We start from the raw sequence: 20,504 nt of genomic DNA, 5'->3' as shown, positions 1-20,504 counted from the left end.
ACATCGATCAGCTGCCTCCTACACAACCCCTACTGGGGATGTGCCCACAACCAAGGTACATGCCCCTGACCGGAATCGAACCCGGGACCCTTGAGTCCACAGGCCGACGCTCTATCCACTGAGCCAAACCGGATTCGGCCCTGAGGTTACTTTTAATGCATAGTAGGACTGTGAGTCCAAGCTTCCACTAAAAAAGACAATTCTGAATTTATATTTTAATTTCCCTTCACCAACAGAATGAGCCATTTTTCAATGGGTCCTACATATCGTACGGAGTGATTGTGGGGTCCTCCGTGGACTCCAGCACAAGATTCTGAACATAAGTGGTGCCTGATCACTTCCACTGACTTACTGAATCTGGGATGGTTTAAGTCTCAGTGTGATTCAGGGGAAAAACAAACCTGTACTAGGCAGTGGGTAGACCTGGAGCCTGCTCAGATTCTGTTGCTGTCTGGCTGTAAGGTCTTGGGCTCCTTTGTCATCTGTAATATGACATCAGAAAATAGTGGAGAAAACACTTACCACTATTAGAAATGAGAAGCAGTCTGAATTCTTGTACAGTTTTGTTACTAAATAGCTAAGTGACCTAAGACATGGAAGTCCTAACCCTTCCCTACCTTTCACAGGGGGCTGTTGTCAGAGTCTATAGAAATAAGGTTTAACGAAGTGATTTTAGAAGATGGATAAATAGATGAGAGAGAAAAGAGAGGGAATGTGTGTAAAGGATTAATTATATAATTAGATTTACTTGTTTATTTTAAAAACTTTTATATGGTCCCTTCTGTCTGTGCTGGGTATTGTAGATACAGACTTTAATAAAGTTTCATTTCTTAAGGAGCAGTGGGAGAGGCAGATATGTGTGTATATAAATTGGTGTTAATTTTTGTTTTCACATTTGGTAGGATTCTTCAGTAATGCCTGGACTTTTGTGCACCATGTGGGAAGTTTTTTTGTTAATTCAATATCTGTACTTGTTGTGGGTGTATTCAGACTATTTCTTCTTTAGTCAGTTTCCATACTTTATATCATTGTAGAAATTTGTCCATTTCACCTGGGTTTCTTAATTTGTTAACGTAAAATTGTTCATAGTATTCTTTTACAATTTTTTTTTATCATTGCAAAGTAGGTAATAATGTTCCCTTGTTCATTCCTGATTTTACCTATCTGAATCTTCTCTCTTATTTTCTTAGTCTGCCTTAAAAGTTTGTTAATCTTGTTACCTTTTTCAAGGAACTTTTTAATTTCATGTATTTCCTCTGTTGTTTTCCATTCTCTAGTTCATTTTTTATTTGTTTTCTTGGGGATCAGCAGTTCTCCAAATGTGTTTGAGTCTCTCAGTCTACTTCAGCATATCCTTGAAGTTAATACTGCTTTCATAATAATATCAGGACATCGTTCGCCTCTGCTCTCTAATTTTCCCACAAGTGTAAGTTGAGGTTTTCCGGAGATCCCATGACATGAAAGTGACAGGTTGAGGGCTGGAGAGATGAGAATCAGCTCTCTTCTTATTAAGTCAGACATTAAAAGAATTTGCAAAAACAGTGCCATTCTTTTTAGTTTTTGTGTTTTGGTTTTTTGTTGTTTTTTTCTTGCAGTATAATTATTTTTTATCTTAAATATATATTCTTCATAGTGGCATGTCTAATTTTTAAATTCACATTTAAAAAAGCTCTTAGGAATCTTTAGTAATTTTAATAGCGCAAATTGGCCTGTGATTGAAAAGTTTTAAAGCTGCAGGTATTTAGTAATATTATTTTATTTAGTCTTTTAAAAACTCATGGTTTAGATACTTCTACTTGTAGTTAAACAAAATAGAAGATCTAGATAATTTATTTAAAATTTTAGGCATAGGAGCCAGGATTTAAAACTGAATTTTTAATATTCCAGAATTTTTGCCCTTTTTTTACACAAATTTTGCCTTTTTCATTATTGTGAATAGCTAATTATTTCAAATGTTTTTATTTCTACCTCATTTCATACTCTGATTTAAAACAAGCGTATTAGTCAGTTTTTTAGAATTTGTCGGTATTGCGTGTGAGATGTCAGATCTGTATAGTCTGTCTCTGACTCTAATGAGGGGCATTTCCTCAGCGGAAAGGTGTGTCATGGCCATGCTGAGAAAGAGAATCCGGGATGAGAAGATCAACGTGAGGAAGTCTGCGCTCCAGGTGTGTTCTTCCAGACATTCTTTAATGCAGTCTCTCTTTCTGTTTTTAAATAAATTTTTATTGATTTCAGAGAGGAAGGGAGAGGGAGAGAGAGATTGGAACATCAATGATGAGAGAATCATTGATCGGCTGCCTCCTGCATGCCTCCCACTGGGGATCGAGCCCGTAACCCTGGCATGTGCCCTTGACTGGAATTGAACCTGGGACCCGTCAGTCTGCAGGCCTATGCGCTCTCTTTTTAAGCAGTCGGAAGTGCAAGAGAATATTTTAAAGGTCCCTCTGCCATATTTGTTATTTAATTTGCTTTTCACTTAACATTAGTTCATCTTGATCCTGTTATGTCTAAATTATATAGATGAACTAAGGATTATCTGATTTTAAGCTTTCCCACTGGGTTGCTTGCTGGCTTTTTAAGAATCATGACTTTATATCCTTAATGTCATTTTTTAGAGTAGGGATTCTTAGCTTAAGGCCATGGACAGATTTTGACTGAAATTGTTTGAAAATACTTGTGTGTATAAAATGTATGTCAGATTTTCTCTGGAGAGAAACCTTAGCTTTCATCAGATTCTAAAAGGTGGGATGCTCGTGGGAGGAGGGATGGATCTTTGACCTTAAAGATGTCAAGAACCAAGAACTCGAAGGAGGTATTTTTGTGTGTATTTGCCTCTTTGCACGCATACCACGCATGCATCATCACTTCATGTTGTGTGTGCACTTTCTAGGTATTGGTGAGTATTTTGAAGCACTGCAGCGTGTCGGGCATGAAGGAGGAGCTTTCAATTCTTCAGGAGCAGTGCCGGGACCCTGCCGTATCTGTCCGGAAGCAGGCCTTGCAGTCTCTTACTGAACTTCTTATGGTGAGGGGCTTCTTATTATGTGTCTAATGCATGGTGTTTTACATTAAAAATCAATTCAGCATAGTAATTGCTTTTTGCTAAATATTAAGTTGACCAGTAGAAACTCTACCAAGTCTATTATACAGTGTAAGAGAAAGGAAGAAGTATCTTTTACTTACATATGATAGACTGCATTTCATATTAAATGTAATTATGAACTAATGCTAGAGAATGCTAATGGTTAGCCTTTCTTTTTTTAAATATGTTTTTATTGATTTCATAGATTTAGGGAGAGGGAGAGAGAGAGAAAAATCAATGATGAGAGAGAATCATTGATTGGCTGCCTCCTGCACACCCCCTCCTGGGGATCGATCCCACAACCCAGGCATATGCCTTTGATCGGAATCGAACCTGGAACCTTTCAGTCTGCAGGCTAACGCTCTATCCATTGAGCCAAACCAGCTAGGGCTAGCCTTTCTAGACTTAAGCTCAAATCTCACATAGAAATATGAATTTTAAAATTAATTTGGTTAGGCCAGAGGCCTAGATTAATTTTTGTTCATTAAGACCTGTATAGATGATATCGCCAAAAGAGCAGTACCAGTGATCCTAGATATAATTTACTTCTGCCAAGTAATTCGCTCTTGAAGAATTTTTTTATTTATTTATTTATTTATTTATTATTATTTTTTTTTATTATTATTATTTTTTTTAATTTCTTTATTGATTAAGGTGTCACATATTTGTCCTCATCCCCCCATTCCCATCCCACCCCTCTCCCCACGCATGCCCCAATCCCCTGTTGAACTTAACCGTTGGATAGGCTTATATGCATGCATACAGGTCCTTTGGTTGAACTCTCCCCCTCCCCCCCACCCTCCCCCTACCCTCCCCTATCCTCCCTCTGAGGCCCGATAGTCCGATCGATGCCTCCTTGCTTCTGGTTCTGTTCTTGTTCCTCAGTCTATGTTGTTCATCATTTCCCCTAGATGAGCGAGATCATATGTCACTAGATATATACTAATAAGCACTGAATGTGAGACGAGCAATAATAGTTATGCTGACAGGCAAATGAATCAGTCTGTAGCGAGCTTCCCCCTGGACCAACAGTTCTTTTGAGACTCAATTTCAATGTCCAGTAGTTCCTTATGTGTACATGTCAGCACTGACCCCCCAGCTCTGGATGGTGGACAAATGGCGGTAACGGAGGTCCGACTCCCTCTGGTTTGGTCTCGGCCGAACCCAGGGGCACGGCGTCACCTGGACTAAGGGGCACGTGGCCTCACCCATACCCAAGGGGCGCGTGGTCTCACCCGGGCCTGGGACCCAGCCTCACCCGGATGGATCCAGGGGCACACGGCCTCACCCGGACCCAGGCTCTGGCTTCACCCGGACCCAGGGACACTTGGCCTCTCCCAGACCCAGGGCCACTTGGGCTCACCCGGGCCTATGTGCACGAGGCCTCATCTGGATCCAGGGACACATGGTCGCACCCGGACCCAGGGACGCTTGGCCTCTCCCAGACCCAGGGCCACTTGGGCTCACCCGGACCTAGGTGCACGAGGCCTCATCAGGATCCAGGGACACATGGTCGCACCCGGACCCAGGGACGCTTGGCCTCTCCCAGACCCAGGGCCACTTGGGCTCACCCGGGCCTAGGTGCACGAGGCCTCACCCGGATCCAGGGACACATGGTCTCACCCGGTCACAGGGACGCTTGGCCTCTCCCAGACCCAGGGCCACTTGGGCTCACCCGGGCCTAGGTGCACGAGGCCTCATCCGGATCCAGGGACACATGGTCGCACCCGGACCCAGGGACGCTTGGCCTCTACCAGACCCAGGGCCACTTGGGCTCACCCGGGCCTAGGTGCACGAGGCCTCATCTGGATCCAGGAACACATGGTCTCACCCGGACCCAGGGACGCTTGGCCTCTCCCAGACCCAGGGCCACTTGGGCTCACCCGGACCTAGGTGCACGAGGCCTCATCTGGATCCAGGGACACATGGTCGCACCCGGACCCAGGGACGCTTGGCCTCTCCCAGACCCAGGGCCACTTGGGCTCACCCGGGCCTAGGTGCACGAGGCCTCACCCGGATCCAGGGACACATGGTCTCACCCGGACACAGGGACGCTTGGCCTCTCCCAGACCCAGGGCCACTTGGGCTCACCCGGACCTAGGTGCACGAGGCCTCATCTGGATCCAGGGACACATGGTCGCACCCGGACCCAGGGACGCTTGGCCTCTCCCAGACCCAGGGCCACTTGGGCTCACCCAGACCTAGCTGCACGAGGCCTCATCCGGATCCAGGGACACATGGTCGCACCCGGACCCAGGGACGCTTGGCCTCTCCCAGACCCAGGGCCACTTGGGCTCACCCGGGCCTAGGTGCACGAGGCTTCATCTGGATACAGGGACACATGGTCTCACCCGGACCCAGGGACGCTTGGCCTCTCCCAGACCCAGGGCCACTTGGGCTCACCCGGGCCTAGGTGCACGAGGCCTCACCCGGATCCAGGGACACATGGTCTCACCCGGACACAGGGACGCTTGGCCTCTCCTAGACCCAGGGCCACTTGGGCTCACCCGGGCCTAGGTGCACGAGGCCTCACCCGGATCCAGGGACGCATGGTCTCACCCGGACCCAGGGACACTTGGCCTCTCCCAGACCCAGGGCCACTTGGGCTCACCCGGGCCTAGGTGCACGAGGCCTCATCCGGATCCAGGGACGCATGGTCTCACCCGGACCCAGGGACGCTTGGCCTCTCCCAGACCCAGGGCCACTTGGGCTCACCCGGGCCTAGGTGCACGAGGCCTCACCCGGATCCAGGGACACATGGTCGCACCCGGACCCAGGGACGCTTGGCCTCACCCAGACCCAGGGCCACTTGGGCTCACCCGGGCCTAGGTGCACGAGGCCTCATCCGGATCCAGGGACGCATGGTCTCACCCGGACCCAGGGACGCTTGGCCTCTCCCAGACCCAGGGCCACTTGGGCTCACCCGGGCCTAGGTGCACGAGGCCTCACCCGGATCCAGGGACACATGGTCTCACCTGGACCCAGGGGCGCTTGGTCTTTTCCAGACCCAGGGGCACGTGGCCTCACCCGGGCCTAGGTGCTCGAGGCCTCACCCGGATCCAGGGACACATGGTCTCACCCGGACCCAGGGACGCTTGGCCTCTCCCAGACCCAGGGCCACTTGGGCTCACCCGGGCCTAGGTGCACGAGGCCTCATCCGGATCCAGGGACGCATGGTCTCACCCGGACCCAGGGACGCTTGGCCTCTCCCAGACCCAGGGCCACTTGGGCTCACCCGGGCCTAGGTGCACGAGGCCTCACCCGGATCCAGGGACACATGGTCTCACCTGGACCCAGGGGCGCTTGGTCTTTTCCAGACCCAGGGGCACGTGGCCTCACCCGGGCCTAGGTGCTCGAGGCCTCACCCGGATCCAGGGACACATGGTCTCACCCGGACCCAGGGACGCTTGGCCTCTCCCAGACCCAGGGCCACTTGGGCTCACCCGGGCCTAGGTGCACGAGGCCTCATCTGGATCCAGGGACACATGGTCTCACCCGGACCCAGGGACGATTGGCCTCTCCCAGACCCAGGGCCACTTGGGCTCACCCGGGCCTAGGTGCACGAGGCCTCACCCGTATCCAGGGACACATGGTCTCACCCGGACACAGGGACGCTTGGCCTCTCCCAGACCCAGGGCCACTTGGGCTCACCCGGGCCTAGGTGCACGAGGCCTCACCCGGATCCAGGGACACATGGTCTCACCCGGACCCAGGGACGCTTGGCCTCTCCCAGACCCAGGGCCACTTGGGCTCACCCGGGCCTAGGTTCACGAGGCCTCACCCGATCCAGGGACACATGGTCTCACCTGGACCCAGGGATGTTTGGCCTCTCCCAGACCCAGGGCCACTTGGGCTCACCCGGGCCTAGATGCGCGAGGCCTCACCTGGATCTATGGACCCCTGGCCTCACTCGGACCCAGGGGAGCGCGGCCTCCCCCAGACCCAGGGGCGCTTGGCACCTCCGCAAGAGTCCCGCCTCTCCCCGCAGGCATCTGGGTCTCCCACGGGTCCCCAGAAGCTGGATTTCAGTGTGATGGAGAGCTAATCTCCCCTAGGTTTGGAACAAAAGCCCCTTTCCCCCGCCACCAACCAGACCCACGCGCCTCCACACCTCATCCCCTCCGATTTCGCTGGTTTCCTCTTCCCTCTTAGCTATAAATCTACCATTCAGCCATCTCTCCTGTAGTTCTGGATGGCAGAGGCTCTGTCCTCCATTCGTGCCCCTGAAATTGCTGTGTGCGGTGGAGTTCGCAGTTCCTTTGTTTAACTTAGCCGCCTTCTTGATTCTCCTCTGTCAAAATGGCTTAAAGGGCTTGAATGTAAGATGAGAACTCCTAAGAATCCTCCAAATCGGTGTTGGCGGCCTCCGGGGCCTCGAGGATCTCACTGCGCAGTTCGGCCAGGTCGGTGGCGCGGATGCGCCCCTCCTGCAGAAAGATGGTCTCTTCCTTCACAGAGAGCCGCTGCGCCGAGTCCGCGGCCGCCGCCACAGCAGCTGCTGCGGCGCCCACGAGCCCATGGCCCCGGCTGCGGTGCTGACTGAGAGGAGCAGCCGCCCGGTCTGGGGAGACGCGAGCAGCAGTCGCCACCCTCACTAGTCCATGTTCCAGTTGTATTTCCGAAACTGCCATGTGAGGCAACCCATCAGCCTTCACCTCCGCCGTCATCTTTTTCGAATTCCCCAATTTGTTCTTCTTAATCCCTTGAATTCAGTTAACTCTACTGGGGTCTAGTGGCGCCGGGAGGTGCACGGAGAGGGCGCCCGGGCCTCCGTCCGGTGTGCGGGGCGCGCGGCCCGCGGAACCAGGCGCGCGGGGGCCTCGCGGCGGGGATGGGCGCTGGGCGGCCGCCGGGCTCCGGGCGCCGCTGCCGCCGCGGCGTCCCCAGTGCCCCGGGCCGGGCGGCCTGCGGGGGTGGCGCAGTTGCGAAACTGAGTGAGTATCTACAGTTAAGTCTTGATTGTTGTTGGTGTCACTAGGAGGAACTGTCCTCCAGGCCAATTGTCCATGAGGACCCTCTTTGTCTATATAGGAAGAGTTGCTGTGCAGGAGACATGAGGCTCCTGTGTCTGTGTCCCTCTGTATTCCTTGCAAACACCTCTGAGAGAAACGCGCCCTGGAGTTTCGCCCGCTGCCTGGAACTGGGTTTCAATGTAGTTGGGACTGGGTCTCAGCGCAGTCTGGCGCCTTTGTCTCCTTCCCAGCAGGGCCGTTCAGTGGCGCAGGCAACAGTCCCTCCTCTGCGCGCCCTCCCGTGTGCGCCTCTGGAGCCGCCGCTCCTCTGTGCCTCTGCCCCACAGGCCAAATTCATTCCCCCAGCATGTGCCTGGCTTCCCAGGGTTTCGCCCGGAACTGGGGTTCAGTGCAGTCGGAACTGGGGTTCAGCACAGTCCGGAGCCCTTGTCTCCTTCCCGCTAGGGCAGTTCAGTGGCGCAGGCAACAGTCCGTCCTTTGCGCCCCTTCCTGCGCGCGCCTCTGGAGCTCTGCCTTCCGCCGCTCCTCTGTGCCTGCGCCCCACAGCCCAGATTCATTCCCCCAGCCTGCGCCTGGCTTCCCAGGGTTTCGCCCGGAACGGGGTTCAGTGTAGTCAGAGCCGGCGCTCAGCGCAATCCGGAGCCTTTATCTCCTTCCTGCCAGTGAACGCCGGCCAGGCCGTCAGCCGCCCCTTCCTCTCCGGCTCCATCCTCCCCGCAGGCGCGCGTGCTCGTGTCTCCGTCCGTTTCTCCATACCTCAGGCTTTTGCGGCTCCCCCGACTGTCCCCGTGGCCTTCTCCTTCTCCCCAGCTGTGGGCATTTCAGTCCGCCAGCTTTCCTGTGGTTCTGGACGATGACCGTTCTGACCTCTAGTTGTATTTTTGAAATTGTTGTGCCCGGCTGCGGGTTAGGTGTTTAACCTATGGCGCCATCTTGGTTTCTCCCCGCTCTTGAAGAATTTTAAGAGCATGGTTTTCTCTTGTTTCGTGATAGAAGGCATAGAGCAATGTGTATTTTTACTTTCTCTGGTAGCACTTATTCTAATTACTTCTTGGGATAAATATTTATTATTTGATCTTGAATTACCAAAAAATGCTGATTTATTACTAATAACAATAATTTTATAAGTTTAAAATTTCAGTATGGACTGATTTGCAATAATTGCAGATTGAACTTTGTTTTTACATATCGTTTGAATATTGTGGGTCTTTGGGTTTTTTGTTTGTTTGTTTTATTAAAGGGAGAGGGAGAGAGATAGGAACATCAATGATGAGAGAGAATCATTGATTGGCTGCATCCTGACAACCCTCACTGCGGATCAAGCCCGCAACCCGGGCATGTGCCCTGACCGGGAATCAAATCATGACTTTCTGGTTCATAGGTCGACGCTCAACCACTGAGCCACGCTGGCCGGGCTGTAGGTTTTTTGTTTTTTGGGTTTTTTTAACTTTATGATCTATTTGTAATTGTGTGTGCACAACTACTTTTAACATGTCTCAAAACGTTGATCACAACTTCACTGATTTGTAGTTACACTTCCAATAGGGTTAGACTCTTTGTGACTAACTGATTTTAACTCCTAAAGGCCCACCCTCGATGTGCCCAGATACAGAAAGCCTGGCTGATGGGGATCACCCCCGTTGTGATGGACTCGGAGAGCACGGTGCAGGAAAAGGCCCTGGAATGCCTGGACCAGGTCCTGCTGCAGAACATTAAGCACTTCAATAAGTTTCACAGTGGAGATGACAGCCAGGTGCTGGCTTGGGCATTGCTTTCTCTCCTTAGTACAGAAAGCCAGGAACTGAGGTATGTGAATTATGCCTTACTTTCCTTAGCGAAGGCTCTGAGGGTTTTTCTTAAGAAATTTCTGTATTCATCTTGGAAAGCTAGCTTTCTAAATGACGGAGTAGATTTGAAGCCTCAATGTTGGTCTCTTTTTCTTGACCTAATTCAAATCGCAGCATTTTTGTGGTGGCTGCTTTTTGCGAAGCCTTTGATCACTTTCTTTGCTTTTCTCTGAGTGTCCTCCCCTTTTAACTTGGTGTCTTGATACATATGTAATAGAAAACACTGCGGATATGGCATATTAATATTAACTTCCTCAATACTAGTTATTTTGAAAGATAACCTCCCAACCTCCCAGTCTTTACAAGTTAGACTTTTCCTGACATGTTATCGGACTGGTTGACTTAAAGGACACTGCAGTCTTTTTTCCACACGACAACACGTGTGGAACGCCCAGTGCACAGTGAGCACTGCGGTGAGGGGGTAGCGCCTGAGTGATGACCTTGAACCTGTTCTGCAGGAGTCCTGGAGTTAGTGTGTGCTTGTGCCACCTTGACTGTTTTTCCTTTCCTTTCTTTAAAAATTGTACAAGAGCTAGATCTAGCTGGTTTGGCTCAGTGGATAGAGCGTCTGCCTGTGGACTGAAGGGTCCCGGGTTTGGTTCCAGTCAAGGGCACATGCCTGGGTTGCAGGCTCGATCCCTAGCGGGGGACATGCAGGAGGTAGCCGATCAATGATTCTCTCTCATCACTGGTGTTTGTATCTCTCTCTTCCTCTCTAAAGTCAACAAAAATATATATTTTATTAAAAAATTTAAAAATTGTACAAGAAACACTTCCCTATTTGTTTACAGTAGTTATGAAGGAGTTATGCAGTAAGGATAAGAGACTTAGTGTCATAAAATACTGTTGTGGCCCTGGCAAATCACCTTAGTGTTCTGGGTCTTTATTTCCTAATTGGTAAGAACAGCCAGTTGGATTACGTGATCTCTTAAGGTCATGCAAGTTTGGTATTAAAACTAACTGAAAATCACCCTACCTGGTTTGGCTCAGTGGATAGAGCATCAGCCTGTGGAATGAAGCGTCCCCGGTTTGATTCTGGCCAAGGGCACATACCTCGGTTGCGCATAATGGGGAGTTATGTTTAATGGCTACAAAGTTTCTTGGGATTAAAAAAAGAAATGTTCTAGAAATGGATGATTGCACAGCAGTGTGAATATATTTAAGGCCACTGAATTACACTTAAAAATGGTTAAGATGATAAATTTTATGTTATGTACATTTTGCTATAATTGAGGGGGAAATTTTTTTGGCCCAAATTTTGGAAAGAGTGGGTAGAATTAGGGGCTTAAGTATAAGAAGTTTTGGAACAGCCATTGTAGGAAATGAACTAGGGTCATCAGTTCTCAAAGTGATGCATTCATGAGCTCAAACTGTTTTGATCATAATATTAAGATGTTCTGTGCATTTTCCACATTTATTATTTCTAAGTAGAGTTTTCCAGAAGCCATACAGTGGTGTTGGGACAGATTGAGTGCAGAGGCAGAAATGAGAGCCCACCTGTCTCCTGTTTCAGCCAGACTGTAAATATTTACAAAAAAGTAAAACAATACCATTCTCCTGACCAAGTTATCTTGTTTCAAAAAGATAGTTGTTTTTGTAAAACAATGCATTATTTATGTTAACATGTAATTAATTGGCTTATTCTTATTTTAAATGAATTGATAAATATTTTTAAATTTCTCATTCTTTTTTTTAAAATATATTTTATTGATTTTTTACAGAGAGGAAGGGAGAGGGATAGAGAGTTAGAAACATCGATGAGAGAGAGAAACATCGATCAGCTGCCTCCTGCACACCTTCTACTGGGGATATGCCCGAAACCAAGGTACATGCCCTTGACCGGAATCGAACCTGGGACCCTTCAGTCCGCAGGCCGACGCTCTATCCACTGAGCCAAACTGGTCAGGGCTAAATTTCTCATTCTTAATTCCTAGCATGGCAAATGTAGATGTAACATAAACAAAAGCATTTCAAGGTGGACAGTAATTTTTAGGAATTTCAAAGGGCCCTGAGATGAAAAAGTGTGAGTGCCACTGAGCTAGGAAATCAATGACAAAAATAAAATTATTGAGAACCAAACGTAGGGCTAGTTCAATAGAGTTCTGTTAACTTTTATAAACAAAATCTTATGAAATTTTATCATTTGCTTTAAAAATAAATACTTGATGAGGGCAGAAATAAATGTGCCTTATTGCGTATAATAAAAATTAAAAAGATACCTAGTTTGGTAGCAAATGTGCCAGAGGGATCCCGGAGCTGCAGCAGCAGCTGATATCCTCTTACTGAATGAGCTGATCTCACCAGTTTTGTATATTTATAGTTACCATTCTGCTCTCCCATCTTTTTTTTTTTTCCAGCCGCTATTTAAATAAGGCGTTTTATATCTGGTCCAAGAAAGATAAATTCTCATCTGCTTTTATAAACAACATGCTATCCCACACGGGCACGGAACACTCTGCACCAGCCTGGATGCTGCTCTCCAAGATTGCTTGCTCATCACCCAAGCTCGACTACACCAGAGTAATCGAGTCCTGGGAGGAAATCAGCAGGTATGCATGCTTCTAACGGAAATGGGTTCACTAAAGACTCTTGTAGATAAAGCTGATGGATTCACTAAAGACTCTTGTAGATAAAGCTGATGGATTCACTAAAGACTCTTGTAGATAAAGCTCATGCCTTAAGGAAATGGGGCTATTTTGTAGCTGTTCATATACACACATCTTTTCTTTAAATTCAGGCTGAAACCAACATGAAAGTAAGAATCACTTGTAAGCTTTCAGTTTACTCTTTGTCCAAGTATTTAAGTGCCTTAATGCTCTTACATCATGAATCCAAAACCATGCTACCCAGGTATTAATAACCCAGAAGAGAAGTATTTTGTTGGCAGCGATGTTTCCTTCGGCTCTATGTTGATATTTCTTCTGTCCTTTTCTTAGTCAACAGAATCCCAATGCAAACACCTTAGGACATATTCTGTGTGTTATCGGGCATATTGCAAAGCATCTCCCAAAGAGCACCCGAGACAAGGTGACCGGTGAGTGTCCACTGGGGAATCTTGAAAAGGCATTGCCTCTCACTTGTTATGTATATATTTTAAGCAGTTAAACTTCAAGGGTTTGCCTTCTCTTTTAGATGTTGTCAAGTGTAAGCTGAGTGGATTCCACTGGTCTCTAGAGCTGATCAGCTCAGCTGTTGATACGTTGCAAAGGCTCTGCAGAGCATCTGCGGAGACCCCTGTGGAGGAACGGGTATGCTACACTCTCCTGGGTGTTTGTCACTTGTGTGTACTCAGTAGGCAGAGCACTCTGTTTTGAAGTTGGAGAAGTGTTCTCTTTAGAGAACCTGTAAGGATGGGTAGTCCCAGTAGCCGTTACTACAACAGAAGGAAACACGTGATATGACAGGCAGTCGGCATTTCCCAAGAAGATCTTGGCTGCTAAAGGCATACAGTTCTCTTAGAAAGTCAGCACCTTGGTGGAGACTTTGCAAGGTTATCTTTTAATAAGCTGTAGGCTAAACGCTTGGGATAGCTTTGTATATCCTCCTTCACATCCACCCTCATTTCAAGAATGCATCATATGATTTTCCACCTGGTCAGGGGGTTGCTTCCCAACCAGAAGGTTTCTGATCATAGTTAAGTCATAATCCTAGAAAACGCCTATCCTGTTCCTATAAGGCTACGTTACCCTACCATCTCATTGTATCGTGTCCACAAAGCTAATGGGTTGTAGGATGGGATCAAACTCCCTCCCTAGCTAGTATAGTTAGATGTGTGGGCCAGAGGTGGTGCCTCTTTGAAGTTATTTTAACTAATAAGAGACACTGGGAAAAAGTCTCGGATGAATAAATTTCAGAAGAATAACAACTACTTGTTTTTATTATGCCTATTTATTACAGTGTCAATTCACCATCTACATATGTCAGAAGAATGGCAGTATTTTTATTATTGAAGGAGCAATGCTATTATAGATCTCTTATAAATTAGTGCACTAGATCTTCCCAAACACATGCTCTTTGCTCTTATAGGGCAAATGTTGAAAGAAATATTATTTTTATATAACAGATATATATATATATATATATATATATATATATATATATATATATATATACACACACACATACATACATACAGGGTGGGGCAAAAGTAGGGTTACAGTTGTGAGTATACAGAACATTTTATTCTGTGTTATTATTTATTAATTACTGTATTACTTTTCATACGAGCAACTCTAAACCTCCATTTGCCCCACCCTGTGTAATTCTTTATAAATTTCACTTCGCCCATTGCCGGATTGCTGAAAGAACAAAGGTACGAAAGCACAATGCCTGGGTCTTGCATGGCTTACGGTTTATACATTTGAAGCTCATACAGTTTCTTGAGAAAATTGTGTTTCCTGAATGGTCTGATGTAGCTGTACAGACTCCTTCAGAAATGACCTTTGACTTGCCTTAGGAGTTACTGAACCAGGTGTGCGAGGGTGTCCTCTCCACCTGCATGCACTGCCTCTCCAACATCGTCCTGAAGGAAGGTGGAGCTGGGAATATGGATGAGGACCTGTTGGTAAGTAACCACTTTTCTTAACCATTGGATTCCTTTAGATCGGTTGAGGGTTTTAACGATGTCTTTGTAATGTGCATTTATGTTACTATCAGCAAGAAAAGGATTTTCCTAGCATAGAACTTACTCTTTTCTTAGAAGAGTTTTTATTGATGAGCTATTCATTTTCTTTTCTCGTACTTACTATCTGGGGAAAACCTGATGGTATACGCTTCCTCCAGGTAGATCCTATGAGATACCTAATCCAGAAGGGGAAACAGTAAGTTGTTGTGTGCTTGGTAGAGTCTGGCTTAGAAATAATGTGAGAAAATAATAAGGCGAGTACACTTTTTTGTTCTTCTGACTGGTTTGTTTGATTTTAAAATTCTCACGTGTCTGCTGAGGCTTTTGAAAATCAGACCATAGAACTAGCGAGGAGTGCTGAGCCGTTCTAAAGCCACGTCTAACATAAGATGAGGAATTTGAAAACACACATGACTTTGGAGCAGCAAGATTGTCTGACATGCATCCTTGCTTTGAAAAAATTGGGCAGCGCCAGGGATTCCCGTGAGCCAATCCATGTGGAGCCGTGTTCTGATTCGAGTGGCTGTCCGTCAACAGAACACGTTGTGGTGATTCTGACTCCAACATCCGACACTGGTTAATGAAAAAAACAAAGAGCTTGTTTTTTATGTCCTTTAGGACAGGCCATTGTTTCACCCAAATTGGCTGTTTCCCTCATCCACTTGGAAACTAGTAGAGCAGCTCTGGTCTGTGTTCGGTTCCTGCGTTGCCACCTGGCACTTGTGCCACGTGATGGGTGGAAGAAGACGCGTTTGGATCTGTTAGAAGGGAGGACCATTTGTGTCCGAGGCATTACTATGCACACGGTTCAGTAATGCAACATCACTATCGAGGGCATTGGACGTGTTAGGTCAGAGGGCCGCGCGGTGTAGGAGGGGCCTGCCCCAGGCTCTGGAGGGGCTTGCTCTTCTAGCTCCTGTGGCAGTCACTGCCCAGACTCAGAAACAGGTTGTTATCGCCACTCGGCTAAAGATGTCACCAAACTCTGCCCTTTCGTAAAATATATATGGAAAAGTTTTACCCTGTAGATACGGTTTCCTTCACTCTTCTTTAAAGATGATTTAAATATCTCTTTAATTCACTAACAGATAAAGTATGTTCAGGGTTTGTTTGTTTTTTAAACACAAACTTCTTATTAGCTCTCTTAATTTAAAATGAGACCCTTTTGGGGATTATGAAAAGCAGCGTTACCTAGCTGTTCACCTGTGTGTCCGTGACAGACACACAGTAGTGGTGCCTCTGAGGAAGCAGTACTTGTAAGGTTTTGGGAGGAGTCTAAATAGTAAAGTACTCGGGGGCCAATTTGGAAATATGTTTAAAATTGTGCAACAGTTTATATGTCCTTTAACCCTGGATGTCACTTTTAAGGAAGCAGAACTTATCTAAAGGTTCAGAGGGCCCTGCCTGGGTGGTTCAGTGGGTTGAAGCATCGTCCCATACACCAAAAGGTGTCGGGTCCAATCCCCAGTCAGGGTTCATATGGGAGGTGACTGATTAATGTTTCTCACCTCTTTCTCTCCTTCTCTCTCCCCTCCCTCTTCTTTTCCCCTCTCCCTCTCCTCTCTCTCTCCCTCGCTCCCTCCCTCCCTCCCTCTCTTTCTTTCTCTCTCTCTTTCATCTTCTCCCTTCCTCTCTCTAAGCATGTCCTCGGCGGGTGAGGATTGTTGTTGTTTTTTTTAATCATCTGAAATGGCTCTGAAAAAAACACTCCTTTTCAATGTGGGGAACAAAAATAGTACTCCACTAACATGTCCTTAATCTATAGGTAGGGTTGATTTTTTCATTATTGCTTTATGTTTACTGCAAAACCAATTTTCTTCGCAGGTGAAGTATATTTTTACCTTAGGAGATATAGCCCAACTCTGTCCAGCCAGAGTGGAGAAGCGAGCCTTCCTTCTGATTCAGTCCATCGTAGCTTCTTCTGCGGATGCGGATCACCGTAAGGCACTTAAACTTATCCTCTGCGGGTGCTGTCTGAAGCCTGGGCTAGCCCCTGGAGTGTCGTAAATAAGCCCCCTTTCCTTCCCCTGCAGTAGCATCCTCCCAAGGTAGCAGCGACGACGCCCCGGCCTCGCAGCCACCAGCCCCAGTCAGAGGCTCCTCCGTCATGCCTTCTGTGATCCGAGCGCACGCCATCATTACCCTGGGTGAGCAAGAGTGGCCTGTGGGGCAGCACCCTTGTGCGGTCCAGTTCCCTGGGTAGCTTTTTGTCTTACGGAAGCCAGCGGTGGGTTGTACTCTGCTGAGCGTATACTTATTCTAGCTCTTGGGAGCTTTGAGGCAATTCTGTAGAGCACCCAATGCTGCCTGGGACACCAGACTCCAGACCCTCCCTGGAGGGAGCTTTGGTTTTTAGGTTAATTTGTTTCACTTACCCTGTTTCTGCGACTTACTTGTTTATACTCATGATGTAGCACCTGGAGGTCTCTTCATCAAGTACTGTATGCCATGCAGTACACTGAGTTCCAGGAAGGAAAAAATAAATTTGCAGTTTAGTTTCTAAAAGGAGATGGTTTATGTGATACTTTCCAGAGCTGGCAGATGCCAGCTCAAATTAATGGTAATCTTGAAAACATGAACCCCTGTTTATAAATTGATTCTTTTTTTCTTTAGTGTGATTGTGTATTTTATGCTGGATAAGAGTCATGAATGTTTTTTGTAATAATGTGGGGGGTTTTTTTACGTCTAAGAATTATAAATAAGAACAAAACATTCCCCAGGCCACACAACACACACACACACCACAAACAAATTCAACAATAGCCTCTTTCTCCGAATGAAAAAGAAATAAAATAAATGAGTTTACCATTCTTTTCTAACTACCCAACTCAAATTTCAAGTTCATTATTAATTTTATTGGTCATATTCCATGTCAGTAGATAACTCCAAAATTCAACTGTTGACTTCAAAAGGAAGATAATTTGCCCAGGCTGGTGTGGCTTAATTGGTTGGAGCATTGTCCCATGCACCCAAGGGTTGCGGGTTCGATTCCCAGCCAGGGCACATACCTAGGTTGTAGGTTTGATCCCTGGCCCCAGTCAGGGTACATAAGGGTAGCAGCTGATTGATGTTGCTCTCCTCCCACCTCCCTTCCCCTCTCTAAAAGATGGTGAGCGTGAATAAAAAAACAAACGGAAGATAATTTTACTATAGTGAAGGAATATACGTATATATCATGAGATCCGGAAGGGATGGGGGAGGTGTTTTTTCTTAAGCTATTCTGAATTTTCTAATATTTAATATGGGTCTGTCTACCTTTGATTTTTTAAAAAATATATTTTTATTGATTCCAGAGAGTAAGGGAGAGGGAGGAGAGAGAGAGAGAAACACCAATGATGAGAGAGACTCATTGATCAGCTGCTTCCTGCATGCCCCACAATGGGGATCGAGCCGTGACTTCCTGGTTCATAGGTCAACACTCAACCACTGAGCCATCTGGCCAGGCTGTGTTTGATTTTCTTGTGTCGGTTGACATGATGCTTTAACTTTGATTACATAAGACTCATTGCGACATATCTGTGGAGAAAGTGCAGGCGTCCGCCTGGTTAGCACGGAGGAGAGGCTTGACTTACTCTCTTCTGTGATAGGTAAGCTGTGCTTACAGCACGAGGATCTGGCAAAGAAGAGCATCCCGGCCCTGGTGAGAGAGCTGGAGGTGTGCGAGGACGTGGCTGTTCGCAACAACGTGGTCATTGTCATGTGTGACCTGTGCATCCGGTACACGGTCATGGTGGATAAGTACATTCCCAATATCTCCATGTGTCTCAAGGACTCAGACCCCTTCATCCGCAAGCAAACGCTCATCTTGCTTACCAATCTCCTGCAGGTTCGTATGAGAACAGACCTGTCACTCTCCTCCCTCCACCGGTGCTCTGCTGAAGGGAAGATGGGAGTAGCGTAGGAAATGTGCTGCTTTGTAGTAGAATCCAAAAATAACGAGCCTCATCTTTGGTTTAGAAAACACTCACTCTGCTAATGTTCTGTACAGCCTTTTAAACAGATCATTACTCCCTAATACTTGTTTTGGGTGTTTGTTCGGATATCCTGTCAAGCAGCATAAATGTTCAGTTTTGCCGATAAGCGCCATGTAGAGAAAAGCGCACTCAGTAGACTGGGAGGTCTACCAGTTCTGTTGTTCTTGACCTTGGAGCAGGTCAGTGTTCTCAGACATACCATCTTCGCTTGTGAAAGGAGGGTCACAGGTTTCCCCGCGTCTCACCGAGAGGCGAGAGGGCATTTCAGTGTGGGAAAGAGCTTAGCAGGCCCAATGTGAATCCTCCTGTGTAATGCTCTGCGTGCTGAGACTGCGGGTGGGCACAGGCAGACCTGAGCGTGGGTGGCACAGGCAGACCTGAGCGTGGGTGGCACAGGCAGACCTGAGCGTGGGTGGCACAGGCAGACCTGAGCGTGGGTGGCACAGGCAGACCTGAGCGTGGGTGGCACAGGCAGACCTGAGCGTGGGTGGCACAGGCAGACCTGAGGGCTGAGACTGCTGGCGGACACACACAGACCTAAGTGGCTGACAGGCGTGAGGTCAAACCAAAGGAAGTTAACAGTGGGGTTTGTGACTGAATACTTTTGAGGCTTATGTATTAATAATCCTTCATCGTGCCATTTCCCTTCGCACAGGAAGAATTTGTGAAGTGGAGGGGCTCTCTGTTCTTCCAGTTTGTCAGCACTCTGATAGACTCACACCCAGACGTCGCCAGGTACATCTCCCCTCGCGTGCAGGCAGCTCTGACGGGCCTGGCCTCTGGTCTTCATTGGGTCTTTCTTTAAAGGTGGTTTCCAGCGGAGTTCATTAGGATTCAGTGAGCTTCTTGGCAGTTGCCAAAAAATGAGCAGATTTTCTTAAACGCTAAGCTGTATAACAAAGTTTAATTTGCATACAAGTTTATGAAGAAAAACAAACTCGTTCAGATTGACCATTAAATAATCTCCACATTGACCACATTTGCTAACACTGTTCACTCTTCCTAAGCGGGGATGTGCCTTTGTCGTAGGAAACTATAGAATAGTAGCCATTAATGTTGACTTAACTGGGTTGATTTCTAGGCCAATAAAATGTGAGTTTTGATAAAGAGTTCAATTGCTTCTAAGTGCAGAAATTTTAAGAAGAAATGCTAGGAGCGAAGACACAATTGCACAGTATGAAACAGAGTATACAAATTACAAGGCTCCTTGAAAATGGCTGTTTCTTAAGAATTGGAAGGGAAGGCAATTGCTTTGCCACTTAATTCCTGTCGTTCAATAATTTTTTAAAAGATTTATTTTTAAAGGTTGAAAAGTGATCTCACAGAATTTGCTAACCTAGGTTATGTTGTATGAATAATTCTTCTTAAAGCAGATCTTCAGTTAGAAAATAGATTATTGAATACCATGGCAAAAGCTACCCCCGTGGGGAAGAGGTGTTTATAGATTCATTAACTATAAATAGCTTATAATAATGGGTCCCTCTGGTTCTAAATATGGTTACCAGTGATTTACTCTGAGTTCCCTGGGGGAATTTCTGCTGTTTCCTTTAGGTAGAATTTTCCAAGATGGAACATTTGACATCGTAAACTAGTACAGGTTAATGTTCCAATTAACTGTCTAGAGTGGCGGTCACCAGCCTTTGGGATTGCACAGACCGCCAGTGGTCTGCAGACCACCAGTTGGCGACCGATGGTCTAGAGTCAGGCAAAAAGCTAATGTTATTTTTCTCTGTTTACACAATTGGGAAAGGGACCGGGTAGCTGTGCAGTGCCCCTGACCTTAACCTGCTGCTGCCGACTGGCCCTCGGGCTCTCCTCAACGTGTGGCCCAGGAGCAGGCGCGCTTAGGAGTGCCTGGCAGGCTCTAGGTGGTGAGCCTGGCAGTGAATCGGTCATTGAACTTGCAGTTCTGTTTTTCCCACGTTTGTCAGCTCCTGTACATATATGTTAAGAAGAGCATTGATTAGTGTGTAAAATATACACAGAACTTGTGCAGGTGCT

At 47.1% G+C, this 20,504-nt stretch overlaps 1 protein-coding gene across 1 annotated transcript in view; it reads left to right on the top strand.

Annotated features, from left to right (window-relative positions):
• Positions 1-20,504, top strand: part of NCAPD3 (non-SMC condensin II complex subunit D3) — a 44,449-nt gene that overhangs the window by 13,562 nt on the left and 10,383 nt on the right. The window contains exons 14-24 of the mRNA XM_054712747.1: positions 2,092-2,168; positions 2,894-3,028; positions 9,644-9,864; positions 12,263-12,454; positions 12,842-12,939; positions 13,038-13,153; positions 14,362-14,469; positions 16,354-16,468; positions 16,563-16,676; positions 18,117-18,355; positions 19,159-19,238. Coding sequence (XP_054568722.1) covers positions 2,092-2,168; positions 2,894-3,028; positions 9,644-9,864; positions 12,263-12,454; positions 12,842-12,939; positions 13,038-13,153; positions 14,362-14,469; positions 16,354-16,468; positions 16,563-16,676; positions 18,117-18,355; positions 19,159-19,238 — 1,495 coding nt within the window. The remainder of the gene's footprint in view (positions 1-2,091; positions 2,169-2,893; positions 3,029-9,643; positions 9,865-12,262; positions 12,455-12,841; positions 12,940-13,037; positions 13,154-14,361; positions 14,470-16,353; positions 16,469-16,562; positions 16,677-18,116; positions 18,356-19,158; positions 19,239-20,504) is intronic.

Source organism: Eptesicus fuscus, chromosome 23, assembly GCF_027574615.1.
Source record: "Eptesicus fuscus isolate TK198812 chromosome 23, DD_ASM_mEF_20220401, whole genome shotgun sequence".
NCBI lineage: Eukaryota > Metazoa > Chordata > Mammalia > Chiroptera > Vespertilionidae > Eptesicus > Eptesicus fuscus.
The sequence above is the reverse complement of the archived record's forward strand: the minus strand, read 5'-3'. Positions and strand labels throughout refer to the sequence as shown.